Raw genomic sequence first — 19,795 nt, forward strand, 5'->3', positions numbered from 1 at the left:
ATTATAAAATATAACTATCCAAAATCATTTTTAATATTATATGCTAATATTAATTCTATACTGTTGGATAATACTAACATAATTTAATTAAATCAATATATTATAGTTAATTAGATAAAATTCTACTCGAGATAAATTTCCAAATTCATAAAGTACATTTTAAAATACAACTTATTAATGAAATTCGTTTGCTTAACGGGTTATACTGAATTGCGTGTATACATATTAATGTTTTCCTTTTTTTTAGCAAGTCAGGTAAGGCGAAAATGATTGAAGTCGATTTAAAAAAGTATCTAAAAAGGCATTATTTGATAGAATAAATTTCCATATTTGCTAGAAACTAACGATGTATTTAATAGCGTTTTATAAATTAAGAAAACTTCGGAGTGATTTAGATTTACGTGTGATTAACTTTGTTATAATAAACAAGGTAGAAGCGTGATTAAAATATTTTAATTGTTGTTATTTTTAATGCAGTTAACTTTATATAGTATTAGCTGTATTTGCTGCGTAAGAAGATTTTTTGGGGAACGATTTATTTCGACAAGAGCTATAATTTTCACAAAGCGATCTTATCGTAAAAGTTTTTCCGAAACGTTCCTTAACATTTTCTATCAACTTTTTAAATTCGTTGTAATTCAGCGAATTTTTCGTGGAAAGAAAAACTATTGATACACGAAGTAAATCTCATTTAAAATCAGAAATAACAACATTTGAACCTTTAAACATTTTGGAAACTTTCCAAATGGAGCACGTGACTTGAAATGACGATTTTTGCCGCTTTGGGGCGCTTTTCAATTTCTCCCGAACGTCGTTCGTTACGATTCTAGTGACCGTGTTTCAAATAAACATCGGTTATCGTCCCAAAAATCTATTAAAGAAAAAACGCAAAAACTAAAATTAAAGATAGAAAATAAATATTACCTTAGATAATGTATCAGACTTCACCTGGATAATAATTATAGACTGATAAATACATTTTATAAGTTATTTCAATATTCGTAATTTTAAATCTTTGTAATAGGGGAAAAAAGTGATCACGTGACATAGGTGTCGCGCATATCGATACGGTTGTAAACAAGCTGTTCCGTTCGAAGGATAGCTTACTTTATAATAAAGGAAGAACGAAAATATTTTTTAGGAAGGTTAACAACGGTACAATTAAAGGAAGAATTAAAAAAGTACAATGCCAAGTTAGCTGGTAGAAAAGCCGATTTAATAGAAAGGTAAGTTAAAATAATCTACATCTATATTTTTATCGTTAATTATTACATTTATAATTTCAAGTCCTTATAACTATTACATGATAAGGTAACTTACCAGTAGATGAAAGTTTTAAGGATAAGATTTCACAAAATGCACATTTTTCGTCGATAAAAACATTTAAAGATCAGTAAAGTTGTCATTGATTCTTTTCACATTTGCCTAACCAAAACATAAGGTCAAAACTTTAAAATGAAGTTTTTTCCTCTTGGAATATGGTCATGTACTGAACCTGATATATTATAACCAATTTATACCAGTATCTGAAATGTTAACTGTACCAATAGGTTATCACTGTAATTTAGAACAACAATCAACACAAACAAAACTACTTTCTATGAAGTTCTAAGACAATATAAGAGATATATATCTGAATCTTTTACCAAGAGAAAACAATTTTTGGAGTAATTAAAATAAATATAATCAAAATGTCTTTTTTATTGGTCACAAGTCTTCTTACTTGTTTCAATAATTTAATGCAATAAGACTAATTTCTTCACCAATAAACTTTTTGTACAAGTGAATTTTTGCCCATTTTCTTTTACTAAATCTGGCATACACTATATATATATGCCATATTTAGGTGCTTGTCAATACTGTTCAGTTACCTTATACTGTTTATTTTTATATTATATGTAATATATTAAGGTAAGAATATAATATATAATAATAATTTTTGCCTTTCCTGTCAATGAGACAGAAAAAACTAAATAAAATATTGGTGATCATATGTTAACTAGTTATTAAACTTGTTTACAATAATTTTCAGGTTACTGGCATATGAGAGGAATCAGGAAACTCATAATTTTTCTATATCCTGTGATAGCTCTCCTGAACTCAAACTTCCTGATTCATCTGAATATAAGGATCTCTCTCCAAGTTTACAAATACCAGTTTTGACTATAGAGACAATTGATGCCTACATGGAGATGTCAGATCAAAGAATGCCACTGTCTGCTGTGCAGATGTATTTTAATGAATTCTTATTAACAATAAGAGGAACAAAAGAAAAAAAATTTTCATATTTTAAAGGTAATGTAAAATCTGAATTAACCAAGGGGAACACATATTATACAGATTTAGTAATTACAGATGATGGGGATATAGAAAATGCAATATGTGAATGTACAGCAGGTAAAGGGCCTAAAGCATATTGCAAACATGTATGTGTAACACTATTGGCAATAGAAGAATACGGAAGAACAGGCAATTATAAGTGTCACAAAACATGCACTCAGGTTCTGCAAACATTCCATCAGCCTACCCGCCAACATAAAGGTTCCCCAATTAAGGCTAGTGAGCTTCCATTTCATTTATTTAAGAAGAGAGGAATGAAAAGGAAACGATTGGAAGACATGAAATTTGACCCCAGACCATCTGGCAGTTCAATCTCTGATTATACAAACTTTGTTATTAATTTGGCAATGAACATGCAAAGTGGTTGTGCAATACCGATATTACAATTAAGGCAACCAGCAAACATGAGGGCTTTAGAGTCAGATCATGATTATTGCAAAAGCACAATGTCCGAAATGTTTTTAAAAGCTTTACATGTAACTGAAGCAAGTAGGGAGTACATAGAACATTTGGAAAAAGAGACCCGATTACAACGAAAAAGTGCAGTTTGGAAGAAGGAACATTTGTTGCGTTTGACATCTTCAAACTTTGGAAAAGTTTGTAAATTAAAATCAGCAGACAGACTAAAATTGTGTGACTCGTTACTGTCAAGTAGGCCAATAAAAAGTAAGGCAATTTCTCATGGCTTAAGGTATGAAAAAGAAGCAATTGAAGCATATTCTTCTTTTGAAAATACTCCTGTGAAAGAATGTGGCATGTTTCTTCATCCAAAATACCCATTCTTAGCTGCAAGTCCAGATGGGCTTGTGGATGATGATAAAATATTAGAAGTTAAATGTCCTTACTCCAGTTTTAAACTTCCTGTGAATGTGCAAAATGTACCATATTTGGAATGTACTGATGACAAAATTACTTTAAAACGGAATCATGATTATTTTTATCAAATCCAAGGTCAATTAGCAGTGACAAATAGACAAGTTGCTCACCTGTTTATTTACACAAAAAGTGACTTCAAAGTTTTTATCATTCCAAGAGATGATAAATTTATTGCAGACATGACTGAAACACTAATTATGTTTTTCCATGAGCATTTTAAGCCAGCTCTTTTAAAAAAGATGTTCTATAAACATTAAGTTTATAAAATAATTGAGCTAATTGTTATTTTTATTTTACAATTTGAGTTTATGTAAAATTTTTCTAGATGGTAAATTTTTTAAATAATAAAAAGAGATTTTGTTTTAAAGATTAAAATTTTTTATTTGCTTACAAATTTACAAACATTTATTCAACTATAGTACAAATTTTAAAACCACTATATTACTTTGAATTGAAGTTCCATAATGAAGACCTTACTGTGTATGCTAGTATACATTCTTAATCTTAGAATTTATAAGCAGACAAAAATTTAAAAATACTATAAATGGAAAACTTAAATTAGGCTAGGGTCTAGAATGAAAAAAACATTATATACAGAATTAATAGAGCTAGACTAACAGTGAAACAAATTAAGCATCTCTGCCAACAATGCATGGTCTAAAATTGCATAACATAAAACATATAAATATAATTTCACTGCCAAGTTTGGTTACTGTCGGATGCATGTGTTGCCTCAAAATCTTATATGTACGAGCCATTCCTATAATACGTTCAATATGTATTCTTTTACTAGATATTTTTCTGTCTCGAGATAACAAACTGCTGCTCAGCTGTGCTTTTCCTCTCATAAAAGTGGGTGTATTTACCACAACATCTTTAGTAATTAGCAAGTCCTGAATGTTAAAACCTCTATCAGCCATTACACAGTCTTTTGCCTCTGTTATTTTACACAGTGAAGACCTTTCTGCAATCTGTCGATCACTTGCAGAACCACCATAGGCTTCTGAAACAAAACTTACTAGACCACCTGGTGTGCAACCTACAACTGCTTTTAATGTGTTGTCATTTTTATATGATGACCATGTAGCCTGCTGTGCAACAGGATTTTTTGGTTTGCTTATTTTGCATTCTAGAGAATCAATGATAACTCTAGTATTTGGAAATTTCATTTTAAAATCTCTAGGCATGTATGTATCAACAAGAGATCTTTCACTCCATATATCCAACTCTTGCCATTGTAAATACATGAAATTGATCCAAGTAATGAAAACGTTTCGTACTGTTTCTTCAGATACACTAAACATCCTACTCAACTCAAAATTTGCTGTATTCAATCTTAATTTTATTAAAGTCAAGAACAACTGGTTTGGCACTGCAAGTGTTACAACCTGAAACTTATAATATTTTAAGCTGTATGCTGCTGGTCCAAACTTTGTAGTACAAAATTGAAAGAACTGTAGTTCTCTAACCCAGTATAGTAATGTATAGCATTGTTGTCAAACTCAAATCTTTCAACTGACATTGGGACTTCAAAAGTATGGGTCTGTGTAGTTACACAGACCATAGTGCTTGCCACATTATTTTCAATAAGACAAGTAGCCTTTTCCTCCTCCTCATCTATTATTACTTCTCCTCCTATTTCTAATGTACCAGTATCCATTATATAGCATGCATCATGATTATCTTGAACTTTGCGTTCACGGTTTTCTCTTCTTCCTCGTCTGCTCGCAACCGAAGGTGCCTCTTTTTTAGACCAAAGAAATACATTTGGTACAGCATCAGCCTTCAGTTGTCTCTTTGCTGGGATGTTTCCTAATAAAGTAAAATAAATCTATTTATTTTTCATTTAGCATAAAGAATTAACAATTAAATCCATGATACTATATATATTTTTTATCCTTTGTTAACTTAGCATTAATGCTATGTAAGTGCTCAAAACTAGCCTCTACTGTTAGGGCTTATCACGCCTAGATATTAAAACTAAACAGAGACTTTTGATGTAAACATCAAGTATTTTTCAAGCGAGGTGTTTGAAGCTTCTTAATTGCTAATAGCTTGAAAAAAATATTGTACAGTTATTATAATTCTTTAAATAATGTGCTTACCAAAGATATTAATTTCCTTATACTGATCAGGTGTGAAGTGATTTTTACACACGAGACTGGATGAAGTTGGTTTCCAATTTGCTCTTTTAACGGCGTGAATCCATTTCTTTCGCAATGCTGGATTTTTTGGAAACTTGTGACCACCACTATTAGAACAATGTGGTACACAGCACCACGTACTTGGCATTTTTGAAACTTAAAATATTTATTAGATTTTCGTTTAAAGAAAAAACAAATGGTACTTTACAACCGACCAACGTATCGCTTAGTCTGTTTACGACCTCATCGATACTAGCGCCGCGTGCGGAGTAAATTTCACTTTTTTCCCCTATTGATATTTAAGACATTTATTCTACATAAAATGCTTTTTCTGGAACTACTTCCTTTGAGTGGATGCATAGTTAATATTAGATTTACACATTGGATATTATTTGTTTTCTGTATTAATTAATACAATTAATATTAAATAATAATTCTGATAATTTCATTTTGAAAAAGCTTATGTCGCCATCTATTGATGGAAATTTTCACAAACATTTCTTCAGCTAAATTACCTTAATAAATGATATCCAAATTACAATTTCTTACTGTAAAACACAAATGTTACGAAGAAATGAAGTCCAAAGTAGAGAAAATATACAGTCAAACCTGTTTTTATGCGCTCTTTTTATGTGCGATTTTTATTTGTGCGATTTTTTAATGCGAATTTTTAATTTGTGCGGTTTTTTTTGTGCGATTTTTTATTCGTGCGGTATAGTTGGCGACTAGTCTCGTGCGATTCGTCATGTCTCACGTTGACTTATCATAGCTAAATAAACTTATTATAGCATAAATGCACTTATTATCGTAATATTATTGCATGAATATGCGAAAAATGAAATTATTTACTTTTTAAGTCAACAAAACCCCACCTGGACAAAAGTATGTAAAACAGACGATAGATCAGACGATGCAGTCAAGTGCTGACATCTGTTGTCAATAAATTCTATTTCGTACGGTTTCGAGTTATTTTCTACGTGAGACTTTTTTTATGCGGTCCCTATTCACCGCATAAAAAAATATTTTTTTAATTGTGTTGCGAAAACTATTTTTTATAGCCCCTCGTGAAGTTTCGTGCAATTTTTTTTAATGCGTTTTTTTTAATGCGGTTCCTATCCCCCGCATAAAAACAGGTTTGACTGTATTTGGTTTTGAATGAGATTTTAACCAAGACATCTGAAATTATATCTAAAACTGATGGATACAAGTTACCCTGTATTCTCGTCTTCTAATGGCGTTCAGCTTTAGAACATAGAAATTATTTTATCATGTCGTAAGAGGATTTAATAACTTAATGATTTTGTTAATAAAATAATATCTGAAGTGTATACTCCAGTATAAGCAATTCAGGAAGAATAAAGAAACAATAACAGGAGGAATACGTCCTTTTATCAGCTTGCTGCTGTAAAAATGTTTGTAATAAGAAAATTAATTAATTAAAGAAATATTAATTAAGCTGACGTTTCTCTTACGATATTTTAATAGTCGCCGATTCTCTTTAATTCGAGAAAATGAAACAATTTAAAAATTTATATCAAATGGACATAACTGCAAGATAACTGTTACCGGTACTTGAAATATAAAAAGGAAGAAAAACATTTATTTAATTATCTTTTTCGTCTAGCGTTAATTCTTTAAATTACTTAAAGATTTACTATATGTAAATTATTCGTATTAAATTATCGATATTGTACGCGCTTTATATTTATTTATAACTTTATGAATGTTTCGTAATAGACTAATTTTTTATAAACAGCAGGCTTTATACTGTTTCAAATTTCAATAATTTGCAGTATGAATTTTTGTGATATTATTGAAAATAACAAACTTCAATTATTTAATTCAATCTAATTCATTTTCAATGCTTTCAATGCTTTTCTATATTATTACTGTATATTATTAAATCAGATTCTTTTTAGATAAATGCAATATCTTCTTAGTGCTAGATAAAATATTTAATTATTTATATATATACTACACACACGCGCGCACACACAATTATATATATATATATAATCTTAACCTTGTTTCTTATACGTAATCTTAATCTAAATTGTCTTAATGATAAAGTTAAGTTAAATTAAGTACATTTATTATGGACACCATTTTGCTTATTTATAATTTATTACATCAAACTGGAATTATGTGAAAAAAAAAATATTCATTCATGAATTTAAATATAACATTACTGTTAATCGCTTTAAATAATTATCTAGGTGATAATTCCTTTATTTTAGTTTTGTATTTATTTTCAGTTTCTGGCAGGAGAAATGCGATGAAATTGGTTACATCACTAATCATATTATTTAATTAGATCAACAGTAAATACACAAAACAATATTTCTAAATATTTTGCATTAAACTGAACTTTTTATTGCATAGCCTAGATTAAGTAGATGTGTTATTATGAAAACGTTGGTTTTACAAACAAGTAAGTCAATTTATATTAAACGGCTGGATGGCCGAGCGGTAAAGGTGGCAGCCTACCGCTCTGGGGGACCCGGGATCGAATCCGAACGGGTCGAATAATCCCCAGGAATTTTTCGGGGGTGGTCCGTTCGGATATGTCGGGCCCCGTCCCTCACCACCCGGTCGCACCATTGTGGGCCTGGCCGAACCCATAATGGGCCTACTAAAAGAGGCCCTCTTAGTGCCCACAGGGCGGAAAGAGTTAAAAAAAAAAAAAAAAAAATCTAATCCTTTTAATCTGTATTGATGAAAGTCATACTGTATTATACTGTACTGCAGATTTTATTGTAGTCATGTATACTCCTGTACAATTGTTTTCCTTGCACGGTTGCTTTACAGCAAGGTGAAACAGGACAGCTGAATTCTAATAGATATAATAAAATGTATTGTAAAAGTTTATAATAAAACATCGAGTTCGTCCGACTTGTTTTAAAACAAGTCAGATAAACTCGAGGGGTTGAACTTCAGTGGACGTCCTCTCCTTCTCCTTGTCCGACTTGTCTTAACCATTACATTAAATTTTACAAAACATCATAAAACATTAAATTTTATACATTTTATTATACCTATTTCGAAAATTCGGTGTACTATAGATTACCCCCTATGGAATTTCAGGACTTTGATTATATATTGAAACTCAGGGGACTGAGACGAGTTCAACGGCATCCTATTTTTGGACCGGAGACGAAAAATAAAAAGTTATCATACTTTTTCACTTACCATACTTTTTTAATGCTCTCATGAAGACGGCGCCATAGTTGCTAGTACTGCCATCTTGCGGTAAAGTCTGCAAACCATGACGTCGGACTACGTCATCTCCAGTAGGGTTAAACACGCGATACGAGAGCGGAGAGAGCGACGCGACTTCCGATCATCGCGCGATCGCCATTTCGGTTAATGTTACTTATGGCAGCGAACGTGGCGGCCGTTCCGACTGTTCGTGCTCTCGACTGACCTCCCGGAGGGGAGCCGTCGGCAGGCCGCCATGTGCTAAATGTCACTAGTTATTGATTCACAGTAGTTCTTGAACAAAGTAAAAAAAGGAGGAACGTCTACTAAAGGCAATTTTAATGGCAAGCGACGCGACTCCCGATCGCGATAGCGAGGCCGACTTAGCGGTGAGAGCGACGCGACTCCCTATCATCGCGCGATCGCCGGAAAAAAGTATGATAACTTTTTTTATTTTTCGTCTCCGGTCCAAAAGTAGGGTATCGTTGAACTCGTCTCGTTCCATTCAGTTCAGATATATACTCAAAGTCCCGAAATTCCATAGATAGTAATCTATAGTATCCCCAAAAATTCTTATATCATTCGTTTCTACTTATAGTATCTATCATTCATAAAGTGATAAAGGTTTCGTTGGACGTCCGAAGAGGGAGGGGGTTACGGAGATTTGGACAGACTGGGACCAGAGGGAGAGGGGAATAAAAATTTCAAGAAAAATGCATAATTTATGGAAGCCCCATAGTGTTCCAGCATATCCTAACTCTATGTGAATTGATTATAGCAGCTCGTGTCTGTGAGGACGAGTAAAAGGCTCGAGACAAACTCGTGAGATGATCCGTCAAAATCACTCTTTAGAAATAGAGACATGGAAATCACGAAATTCTCCGCAAAACTCAAATTTTAAATATTACTATTAAAAATAAAATTTTCTGGTTGTTGAGAGAAGATCTGTTGTTGACTTGTGTGATTATTTATTGCGAGTATTTTTTCTTCATTTGCAGCGATTGTTTAAGTAAGTTCAGACTACGATCTTTCTAAATTTAAATACTATTTAACTTTGATAAGCAAAATATCGCAATTAGCGGCGGTGGTTTTCAATAACAATTGATAGGCTTTCTTCAGAGGAATAGGATCTTTTTCCTCGAATCGGCTCCTCCAAAATAGTCTTTTTATTGTTAATTTTCCAGTGGAATTGTTAAAGCAAAATGAAAATTAATAAATAGCCTACTTTAAATCTCTTATTCCCTCTATAGTTTATATATTACATACGTATATATATCTATCTTGAGGAAACCGTGTTTTGTATTTTCGTTTCTTTTCTTTTCTTTCGAAGACACAATGTAGTGACGTAAACTTAAACACTGGGCGAATTTTTCATCCTTTTTATTCGGTTGGAACGCTTTTTTATTACATAACGCGTTTCGGGCCGATGCCCCTCTTCAGCCAACTAAACATTAAAAAGTGAGAGATGACTATATACAAATATTTAAAATAAATATCGTGACAGTATACATAATTAGTTTTTTAGAGGTTGTTACCTTCTAAATCCTGGTAAGAGCTTGTATACCGTTAAAAGCTGGTCCGTACCTCATTCGGTAGTTTAGACGGATGTAATAGTCCAAGGGTACGAATCTTGATAAAAATTCCATAAAAAAGGAAGGTTTAGTATCAGTCTGTAGAAGTATACGGGGTTATTCTTTCACAAATCATATTCGTGAAACCATACCTGAGATTCGTCTTCCGGTGTGTTGTCTAACACTGAGCTCGTACTCCTCCACCTCAACTGCGGAGCACGATCTATTTTTAATTTGCATATGTCTGGTCGAGCATTAGCAGGGGAATGTTCCTTTTTTTTTTTTTTTTTTTTTTTTTTTTTTTTTTTTTTTTAATAGGTTTCTTTTCCGATAAAATTATTCGGGGGGTTTAGCGGTGATTTTTTTAGAACATAGCACGTGGCCATTGCTATTTTTTCCCGCTTTTAGTATTTTTAATATTTGTCGCTATGCAAATGACGTAACAGATCGTAAAACAGTTTTTTATTTTATAGTATATTTTATAGTAATTTAATCCAGTTTTCATTGATTTTTATGCTTAGATTAGTATTTATGCAGGTCTTATTTTTATTTTTAATGATTTCTACACTTTCTTTGAATTTTCTGTTGTATGTCTTCTTTTCTCTATGTAAAATGCTTGTTTTAGTATCATCGATTTTACAGTTATTTAACACACAATGGTCATGGAATACTGAGTTTAGTCTGTTGTACTTTAAATCGGCTATATGTTCTTTCACTCTTATTTTGAGTTTTCGTTTTGTTTCTCCTATATAGAAGTTGGTATTTTTGCAAGTGCATGGTATCTTGTAAACTATGTTTTTCATATCTTCTTTTTTTATCGTCTGTTTCTTTTTTCTTTGTTTCGCTTTAAGTCTAGATAACAGGTTTACGTATTTTGGGGCAAGTTTTATATTATTTTTCCTCATATCTATGTCGATTTCTTCATAAAGGTTCCTAATGTATGGGAAGCTGGTATATTTTGGTTTCGATTCGGTTTTTTTATCTTTTATTTTTGTTTGGTTATTAGTAATTTTATTTTCCCATTTATGAATCAGTCTGGTTGGGTACCCGTCTAGGGCAAACTTTTTCTTCAATTCGATGATGTGTTTGGGTTTATTAGTTTCTTTACTAGTTCTATTCTGTATTTTTCGGTATTCCATGTTAAAGATGTTTTGTTTTATATACAATGGTATATTTGAAGTATATTTTATTGTGGTGTTGATTGAACATGGTTTTTTAAAAGGTTCAAAATCTAATTCGTTTTCGTTTCTTGTTATCATGACGTCTAAGTATCGTATACTATTATCGGCCACATTTTCTTCCTCTATTTTAAATTGGATATCCTTATCTATATTGTTTATTATATGTTTTATCATGTTAGGCTTTACTTCTGCATCATTATATATAATTAGGACATCATCTACGTATCTTTTATAATATTTTATACCTGTTATATTATTAATTTCTTTGTCAACGTCGATCATTATTATTTCAGCTAGTTTCGGGCCTATGACGGACCCCATACTAATACCATTATTCTGTGTGTAGTATTCTTCATCTATCTCGAAATAATTACTCATATATGCAAATTCTATTAATTCTATGATATGTGATTCTACTTCTAATTTTTTAAGTTTATCTTCGATTAATTCCCATTTTATCGACGGGTACATATCAATCACATCCAGACTAGCCATTTTTGATGTTTTTTCTATTTTAACGTTTTTTAGACTGTCCAAAAGTTCCTCTGTATTTTTGATAGAGTGCTTCGAATTTTGATATTTCTTAAGTTTTTGTTTAAGGAATTTTTCCAGATTATATAAGGTAGCGAATTTAAAATCGACTATGGGTCTTACTTTTTCTCCCATTTTGTGGGTTTTAAGTTTCACATTCAGTTTAGGTGTTCTATCATTATCTTGATTAAGGATGAACTCTCGTTCTGCTCTTGTAATTTTGTTAAGTTTTTGCAGTTTTATAACTCTCTTTTTTAGTTCTTCATATAGGGTTTCTTTCGGATTGATTGGTAGTTTTCGGAACTTTTTGCCTTCCACTATTTCTAGCTGTTTTGACTTAACCCATTTTTGGGTTACTATAATAATTTGTTTACTTTTATCGGCTCTAATGAGGTCTAGCTGATTATCACTTAAGAATTTTTGCAATGTTTCTATCTCGTCTTTGTATTTATAGTAATTTTTATCTGTTATAGTTGTTTTATTATGTTTTTTTACAGTATATTTTTTTAATTTTATTACTTAAGGTCGTTTTCAGAATTCTTGATTCTGTATCTTCGAGTTCATTGCACATACGATCCAAATTAGGTATTATATCCAATACTTCCCAAGTGTTAGGGCCGTTAAAGTCTAGTCCTTTTCTTATTGTTTCTAGAATATGTTCGGGGATCGTGATTTGTGTTTTATTTAATACCAAGGATGTTTTCCATTCTATTATTTCTTCCATAGTTGGGTGGCCAAATCGTTTAGCTAGCTTTTTTTTGTTTATTTGTCTGATATCTATTTATATTATCTCTTGGTAAGTTGTTAGTGGTTTCTTCTTTATTTTTTGGATCTGCTCTTCTTTCCTTTTTATTGTATTTTTGTAAATCTCGTTTTAGTCTTCTAATTTTAATGTGTTTAAATTTTATCGCTGATCTTAGTATTTTGAGGTTGATGTATTTTTTGTCTCTTGTTGGGATATTTTCTGTGATGGACCGTGGAAGAGAGAGTGTTCTTAAAGGTGTATTCTCTTTAAGGTGGGTTTTGAGGTAACGTAGGTCTGTCAATACTAAACTCAGTATTCCATGACCATTGTGTGTTAAATAACTGTAAAATCGATGATACTAAAACAAGCATTTTACATAGAGAAAAGAAGACATACAACAGAAAATTCAAAGAAAGTGTAGAAATCATTAAAAATAAAAATAAGACCTGCATAAATACTAATCTAAGCATAAAAATCAATGAAAACTGGATTAAATTACTATAAAATATACTATAAAATAAAAAACTGTTTTACGATCTGTTACGTCATTTGCATAGCGACAAATATTAAAAATACTAAAAGCGGGAAAAAATAGCAATGGCCACGTGCTATGTTCTAAAAAAATCACCGCTAAACCCCCCGAATAATTTTATCGGAAAAGAAACCTATTAAAAAAAAAAAAAAAAAAAAAAAAAAAAAAAAAAAAAAAAAAAGGAACATTCCCCTGCTAATGCTCGACCAGACATATGCAAATTAAAAATAGATCGTGCTCCGCAGTTGAGGTGGAGGAGTACGAGCTCAGTGTTAGACAACACACCGGAAGACGAATCTCAGGTATGGTTTCACGAATATGATTTGTGAAAGAATAACCCCGTATACCTCTACAGACTGATACTAAACCTTCCTTTTTTATGGAATTTTTATCAAGATTCGTACCCTTGGACTATTACATCCGTCTAAACTACCGAATGAGGTACGGACCAGCTTTTAACGGTATACAAGCTCTTACCAGGATTTAGAAGGTAACAACCTCTAAAAAACTAATTATGTATACTGTCACGATATTTATTTTAAATATTTGTATATAGTCATCTCTCACTTTTTAATGTTTAGTTGGCTGAAGAGGGGCATCGGCCCGAAACGCGTTATGTAATAAAAAAGCGTTCCAACCGAATAAAAAGGATGAAAAATTCGCCCAGTGTTTAAGTTTACGTCACTACATTGTGTCTTCGAAAGAAAAGAAAAGAAGACGTATATATATATTAATATCCGGTCAGAATCTTAATTAATTATAATAATTCGAGTTTATTCGTAGTCTCGTTTCCTCTATTTTCACAGATGTTTTATGTTACGGCAGTCAACAGAATAGTACAGTTTTTTGTAAACTAATTTCTCTGTCGAACATTAAAAATCATCGAAAAAATTAAAATTATTATATATAATAAATAAAGATTGCATTTATTAATGACTTGAAACCGTGTCGTGCTTGATTCTTGTTGACTATGAACACAATATAGTGAGTCAACTAAATAACAGGGAGAAGAAAAGACAAGTGATCGTCGTAAACACTATATTGTGTTCATAGTCAACAAAGATTGCATTATAACATTCATTTCTGATTTTGAATCATTTTAAAACAACCATTTTTGCATTCTAAATTTACAATTCAGATTAGAATAGGAATATTTTTTAATTAATGCAAGTTCTGTTTTTACAACACTCGCTCATTTTTCTTTGCAAAATGGATAATTTCAAAGAATTGAAGGAGGCACGCCTCGGACCATGCTGAGCCCGAAAATGGCGCCTCGTCTTCGCCTCGTGTGATACGGGTACTTTCGAAAGATGCGGAGGAGAAGTCGCATACGCCCGACCTCAAACGGGTGGTCGTCATAACTCCTGGCGACAGCGCGTCGTCTCTCGTCCATTATCTGGAGCGGCGATACCCCGAAGTTCCAAAATGGACGGTGGAGACATGGTCACATGAGACGGGATTCGAAAGAAAGGAGTCCGAAGAAATGGTGGAAGAATCCGTCGAGCGTAAAAGGCCTTGGTGGAAAAGGTTGTTTCAGTGGCGTGTCGTCATTGGAAGCGGTGGAAGCGCTGCTTCCCTTCTATTTTCTAAAATATAAATTTTCATATTTGAACGCAGTTTGAATTAATTAAAATTAATATTTTATTATAATTGCATTATGTATCTTATTACAAATTTCTATACTACATGTGAAATAAACGATAAGATTGCTATTGTATATTCGAATATCAGTGGCGGAATGGAAGCGCTGCCGGGTCAGCTTCCAAGCAGCACAGCCTACAATAAGAAACAGCCTAGTCATTTGCTCTGAACACGTGTGTCGATTCCTGAGGCGGTTTGCACATAGTCCTCACTAGGAGCGCTGATGACCGGACTATTCGATCAAGTGATCAATGCTAATTCTGTTGTAAAGACGTGGTTATAATATATTTAAAAAATTAAAATTTTGAAAATATTTTACATCAAGATATTGGTAAATTTTTATAAAGTTTGATTTAAAATGGTTCATTGCTCTGTGCCGTTTTGTACATCAAATAAATCAAAAAAAGATGGAACAAGTTTTCACGAATATCCAGCGGAAGAGAGTTTACGTTTAAAATGGATAAAAGCTGTCAGTAGAAAAGGTAAGATTTATTTAATACTCCATAATTAAATAATGTAGGAAAAACGAATAATTTTATAACATCTATGCTACTTGCCATTGATGCTACACTTTTGCAATTATTTTATTATATGCTGTAAGGGTTCGTGCAAAAACCACGTGTCCCCATATTTCCCAAATCTTACTTCCCCTTCCCATTATGATCTTTTGTGGCTTTTATAAAACCTCCCTAAAAAAGCACATGGAAAATTTCAACCCTCGAAAATTTATATATTACTTCCTTTTATCAAATTTCTCGGATATTTCAAAAACGGTAGAAAGACATTGCTGAAAACTACATGGGTGTATTTGAAAAGCATTTAATTTCAGCTTTTTAAAATACAAATAAAATTAAATACATATACTCCCCCTTAATGAGGACAAGTACGGTTTTTGCACAACCCCTAACTTCAATGAGATTAGGCTATATTGCAATTGCATTTTAAATTTTTGTACAATTTATCTATTTATGCATACAAATTATTTATAGATGGTATAACTAATAGATTTACTGTATAAGCTAACTCTTTTTAAAATTTACAGATGAAAACAGTTCCAAACTTTGGAAGCCAAGTGACTGGTCAGTTGTCTGCAGTAAGCACTTTCTAGAATCAGATTATAAACCAGGATTGAAAAAGAGAATATTGATTCGAAATGCCGTCCCAAGCGTTTTTCCCGAATACCCATCCTATAAGCAGATTGTTTGTAAAGAAGCCAGAAGAGAAGTAAAAAAGGTTAGTCCCAAGAAAGGAGTTTGTACTGGTACCAAACGAAAGCATGTTCAATCTGAGCAACAAGTACATGATCAAGTTCCATTAATGAGTCCTGTGGACGGAGCTGTTTTTTTAGACTATGAAAGCAGGTTCTCTAGTTCCACAGCCAGATGTGAACTTTCAGACTGTGACATAAGGCCATCTAGTTCTGCATCTGGTATAGAAGTTTCTGTAGGGACAAGTTATACAATGTTAAAACTGAATTCTGACAAGAGAAGACTGAAAACTTTGGAGCAGAAATGCAGGAGACAAGATTACACTATCAAGCGCCTGTATGAAGAACAACGTAGATTGAAAGCAGAAAATAAATTGTTAGCTGGAAAGCTTGAAAAATATCATATAGAAAGCTTAGAGAATGACAGTGCCCAAGGTATGTTACAATAATTCATGTGATAACATATTAATATTCCTAATATCCTATTATATCAATATAGTACATTATAACACAAAATTGGTTTTATGTAATCTGCTATTGATTGTTTAACTTTTTTGGCAGATTTGTGTTAGTGACTAATAAAATTATATTGTACTTTTAGGTAACTGCAAAGCAGATTTCATACTTGAACAGCTGGTTGTTTACAATAAACAAAAGCCTCGTTGGAGTGACAACACAGTAAAATACTGTGTCTTATGGAGCAAAAAGTCTTCTAGGGCATATACATTTGCTAGGAAAACTCCACTTTTATCATTACCATCAAAATCAACATTGAAAAGATATATAGGCTCTGTTTCTGGGGTTAGTGTGGGTTCCCTAATTAAGCAACGATTAACTCAGGAGGCAAAAAAGTTGTCACAAGTGGAAAAATTAGGTTCACTTATTTTGGATGAAATGACCATTAAACCTAATCAACAGTATAACAAGCAAGCAGACGAAGTAGTGGGAACAGTAAAAATGAATGGCCTGGAAAAACAACTTGGACTTGAACATGTCACAGCAAATAGTCTCCTGTGTTTTGTGTTTTCAGGATTATCAAAAAATTTTCGAATTCCTGTTGCATATTTTTTTATCAATGATTTAAAAGGTCAGGAACTTTATACTTTAACTTTAGATGTGATTCATTCAGTGGAGACAGCAGGTCTAAAAGTACTCAGGATAGTTGCTGATGGCCATAGTAAAAATGTTAAGTTATTTGAATTACTTAGTGCTGTTAACCCTCCAATTCCAAAGATTCCACATCCAATGGATAATAATCGTTCAATATTCCTATCATATGATCCATGTCATATATTAAAAAATTTCTGGTCATTGCTTCTTTCTCCAAGTAGGGTAATGGTGAATCATGGAAAACATATTAGTGGTGTATTTCTCCGAAACTTGTTTCACCTACAGAGAGATCATGTTATTAAACCAGTAAGATGCTTAACTTTTAAACATGTCTATCCAACAAATTTTGATAAGATGAAGGTTAAGCGTGCAGTGGACATATGCAGCCAAAATGTAATTGCTGCACTGAAGTTTTTACAGAAGCACGGACACAGGTTTGGGAACTTGAACTTTGTTGAGGCCGAGGGCACAATTGAGTATTTGGAAATGATGCAAAAATGGTTTGCTATTCACAATATCAGCAATACTCAACACCACATTCATTCCAGAAATGCAACAGTGATGCAGTTTGTTTCTGCTAATGATGAAAGGCTCAATTGGTTGGATGGTGAGTTTTTGGGATATTTACAGTCCTGGAAAGATAGCTGTGACAGTCCCAATGTTCAATTTATCAGTAAGCAAACTTATGAAGCTGCTTGTCTCACAACCAGATCCACTGTTCTGTGTATCAGGTATTTGTTGGAGAATGGTTTTGATTTTATATTAACCAGAAAATTCAATTCAGATGATATAGAGAACCTTTTTAGTGGACTGCGGTCCATGTCTGGATTCAATGACCAGACAAACGCCTGCAGCATAATGCAAGGACTGCATACAATTCTTAAAACAGGACTAATTAGTGCATCCCTTGAAAGCAATGCAGAAAGCTTAGATTGTGAGGAATGGATGTCTCCTAATGAAGACATGTCCATTATTGTAAATCAGGTATTATATTTTGATTAATAAATTACTTTAATAGACCTAATTTAATTTAATTTAATATACCTAATAAAGTAATCATTATAATAATAATTTATTATTTTTAAAGGCATGCATGGATAAGAACTATACTATCAAGGAAGTTACTAAGCATATTGAGCCACAACTGAAACAGCTAGAGATTAGACCTTCCAATATTATAAAGCCAAACATTCAATCTGCTACAATGGCATACATTGCTGGATACTTAGTACGTATCACCGAAGAGAAAATTGAATGTTCCGACTGTTTGGACATACTTGCATCAGTGAAATCCCCTGCACCTATCATGGGCATAATAAATTTAAATGATCTAGGCGGGCTCTTATATCCAAAAGTAGAGTTTATTGGGTTTTTGCAGCAACTGGAGAAGGCTATTCATGCAGGCTTACCATTTTTAATTCAGCAACCAGCTGTGATGCATAATTTATGTAAGATTATTCTTCCTTGGATGGAGAAAAATCCATTGTTTATGTGTGGTAAAGATGGACACCAAAATATACTGTGTAATGTAATTCTAAGAAAATTCATCAGACCCTACATTTCCAACTACATAAGAACTGTGAACGACACTTATATTCGGGAGAATCATAGACCCAAAACGTCAAATAATAAAGCTTTATCAAGAAAAATAATAAAAGTGGCACCTCTATAAACATGGGGTGGCCACAACTGGTACAGGCCTGGTGAAAACTCGTGATTTTTGTATATTTTAAAAAATTTAAATTTTGTTTATAAAATGTTAAAATTAATAAAAATTATTGTAATAAAGTAAAAGAGAACATGTTTTTTGCATTATTTTTACTGTTTCATTGCTTTAAAAAATTGTAAGGATATAAAAATATTTTTTAAAGTTGAAAATTGTTTTAATATGACCAGAATAGGTACAGTACATCTAGCCCATTAATTATTATCGCATTTAACCGTCTAGATAATTATTGATAACATGTCTATTGTTTTAGATTGTTCTGCAGAAATCCGGGCAAAATCTTAATTAAAAAAAATCAATAATTTGCTATATCCTGTTTGAATTACTGTTTTATTTTACGAACATATGACAGCATGTAGCTAGGATAACTTAATCAGTGTGTGTTGTTATGGTCCGTTGTGTGGCTCCATCTAGCGGGAGAAAATATTTTCGTTTGGACACAACTCTTCAATGGGATTTCCCCCATTTGACTAGGCTGTTTCTTATTGTAGGCTGTGCAAGCAGGCAGGTTAAACGCATTCGCGCATGCGCTTTACAGAGCACCAACTTAACACGGTTTAGCTGGTGGAAGCTACACACATATAACGCTTCCATGATTCTATCCCGGACTGGTTCTGGGCTGTTAGCCGCCTGCCTGCTAGATATTTGGCCGCCCTCGCCCGATTATGTTAATCATAAGTACAGTACATTTATAACTTAACCCAACCGATAGGAATTTACTGGTATGTTTTTACGATAGTCCTGTATAGTTGACAAAAGTTTTAAAAAAATCCATTAAAATATTTGATATTTTTATTCTGCTCTCCCATTTTATATTAATTGCGGATTTCAATGTTAAACCAGTGATATTACGATTTCGTATGTCCCATCTATAAGGGTATGTAGAAAAAAAACGCTTACAATTCTTGTACAATGTTGAAAAATTAACTGTTACTTTGGCAGCATCATTTACAACCAAATTCAATGAATGAGACGCACAAGGTACAAAAAAGC

General features: G+C 32.4%; 3 protein-coding genes across 3 annotated transcripts; all 3 read right to left on the reverse strand.

Moving 5' to 3' along the window:
• Nucleotides 1-3,845: 3,845 nt before the first annotated feature.
• LOC136986670 (uncharacterized) lies at nucleotides 3,846-4,520 on the reverse strand. The gene has a single exon (XM_067284248.1). The coding sequence runs from the start codon at nucleotides 4,518-4,520 to the stop codon at nucleotides 3,846-3,848; it is 675 nt and encodes a 224-aa protein (XP_067140349.1).
• Nucleotides 4,521-4,621: 101 nt separating this feature from the next.
• On the reverse strand, nucleotides 4,622-5,591 carry LOC136986671 (THAP domain-containing protein 5-like). The gene is made up of 2 exons (XM_067284249.1): nucleotides 5,322-5,591; nucleotides 4,622-5,028 (listed from the first exon to the last, which is right to left on the reverse strand). Exons 1-2 carry the CDS (start codon nucleotides 5,506-5,508, stop codon nucleotides 4,622-4,624), a joined length of 594 nt encoding a protein of 197 aa, XP_067140350.1. The 5' UTR covers nucleotides 5,509-5,591.
• A 4,011-nt stretch (nucleotides 5,592-9,602) lies between these two features.
• On the reverse strand, nucleotides 9,603-12,565 carry LOC136986673 (chromosome partition protein Smc-like). The gene is made up of 3 exons (XM_067284250.1): nucleotides 12,361-12,565; nucleotides 11,192-12,305; nucleotides 9,603-9,708 (listed from the first exon to the last, which is right to left on the reverse strand). Exons 1-3 carry the CDS (start codon nucleotides 12,563-12,565, stop codon nucleotides 9,603-9,605), a joined length of 1,425 nt encoding a protein of 474 aa, XP_067140351.1.
• Nucleotides 12,566-19,795: the final 7,230 nt, after the last annotated feature.

The sequence above is a fragment of the Centruroides vittatus genome, unplaced genomic scaffold (assembly GCF_030686945.1).
Source record: "Centruroides vittatus isolate TY-2023 unplaced genomic scaffold, ASM3068694v2 scaffold_1167, whole genome shotgun sequence".
Taxonomy (NCBI): Eukaryota; Metazoa; Arthropoda; class Arachnida; order Scorpiones; family Buthidae; genus Centruroides; species Centruroides vittatus.

What these genes read in the sequence shown, in the direction of transcription:
- LOC136986673 (XM_067284250.1), bottom strand. Translation starts at nt 12,565, where the DNA reads ATGGAAGAAATAATAGAATGGAAAACATCCTTGGTATTAAATAAAACA. An exon ending in AATTCTGAAAACGACCTTAA is followed by an intron (nt 12,306 to 12,360) that starts GTAATAAAATTA and finishes CAACTATAACAG; the next exon opens with ATAAAAATTACTATAAATAC. An exon ending in ATCATCGAATTGAAGAAAAA is followed by an intron (nt 9,709 to 11,191) that starts GTTTGCCCTAGA and finishes ACTATTTTGGAG; the next exon opens with GAGCCGATTCGAGGAAAAAG.
- LOC136986670 (XM_067284248.1), bottom strand. Translation starts at nt 4,520, where the DNA reads ATGTTTAGTGTATCTGAAGAAACAGTACGAAACGTTTTCATTACTTGG.
- LOC136986671 (XM_067284249.1), bottom strand. Translation starts at nt 5,508, where the DNA reads ATGCCAAGTACGTGGTGCTGTGTACCACATTGTTCTAATAGTGGTGGT. An exon ending in TAAGGAAATTAATATCTTTG is followed by an intron (nt 5,029 to 5,321) that starts GTAAGCACATTA and finishes TTACTTTATTAG; the next exon opens with GAAACATCCCAGCAAAGAGA.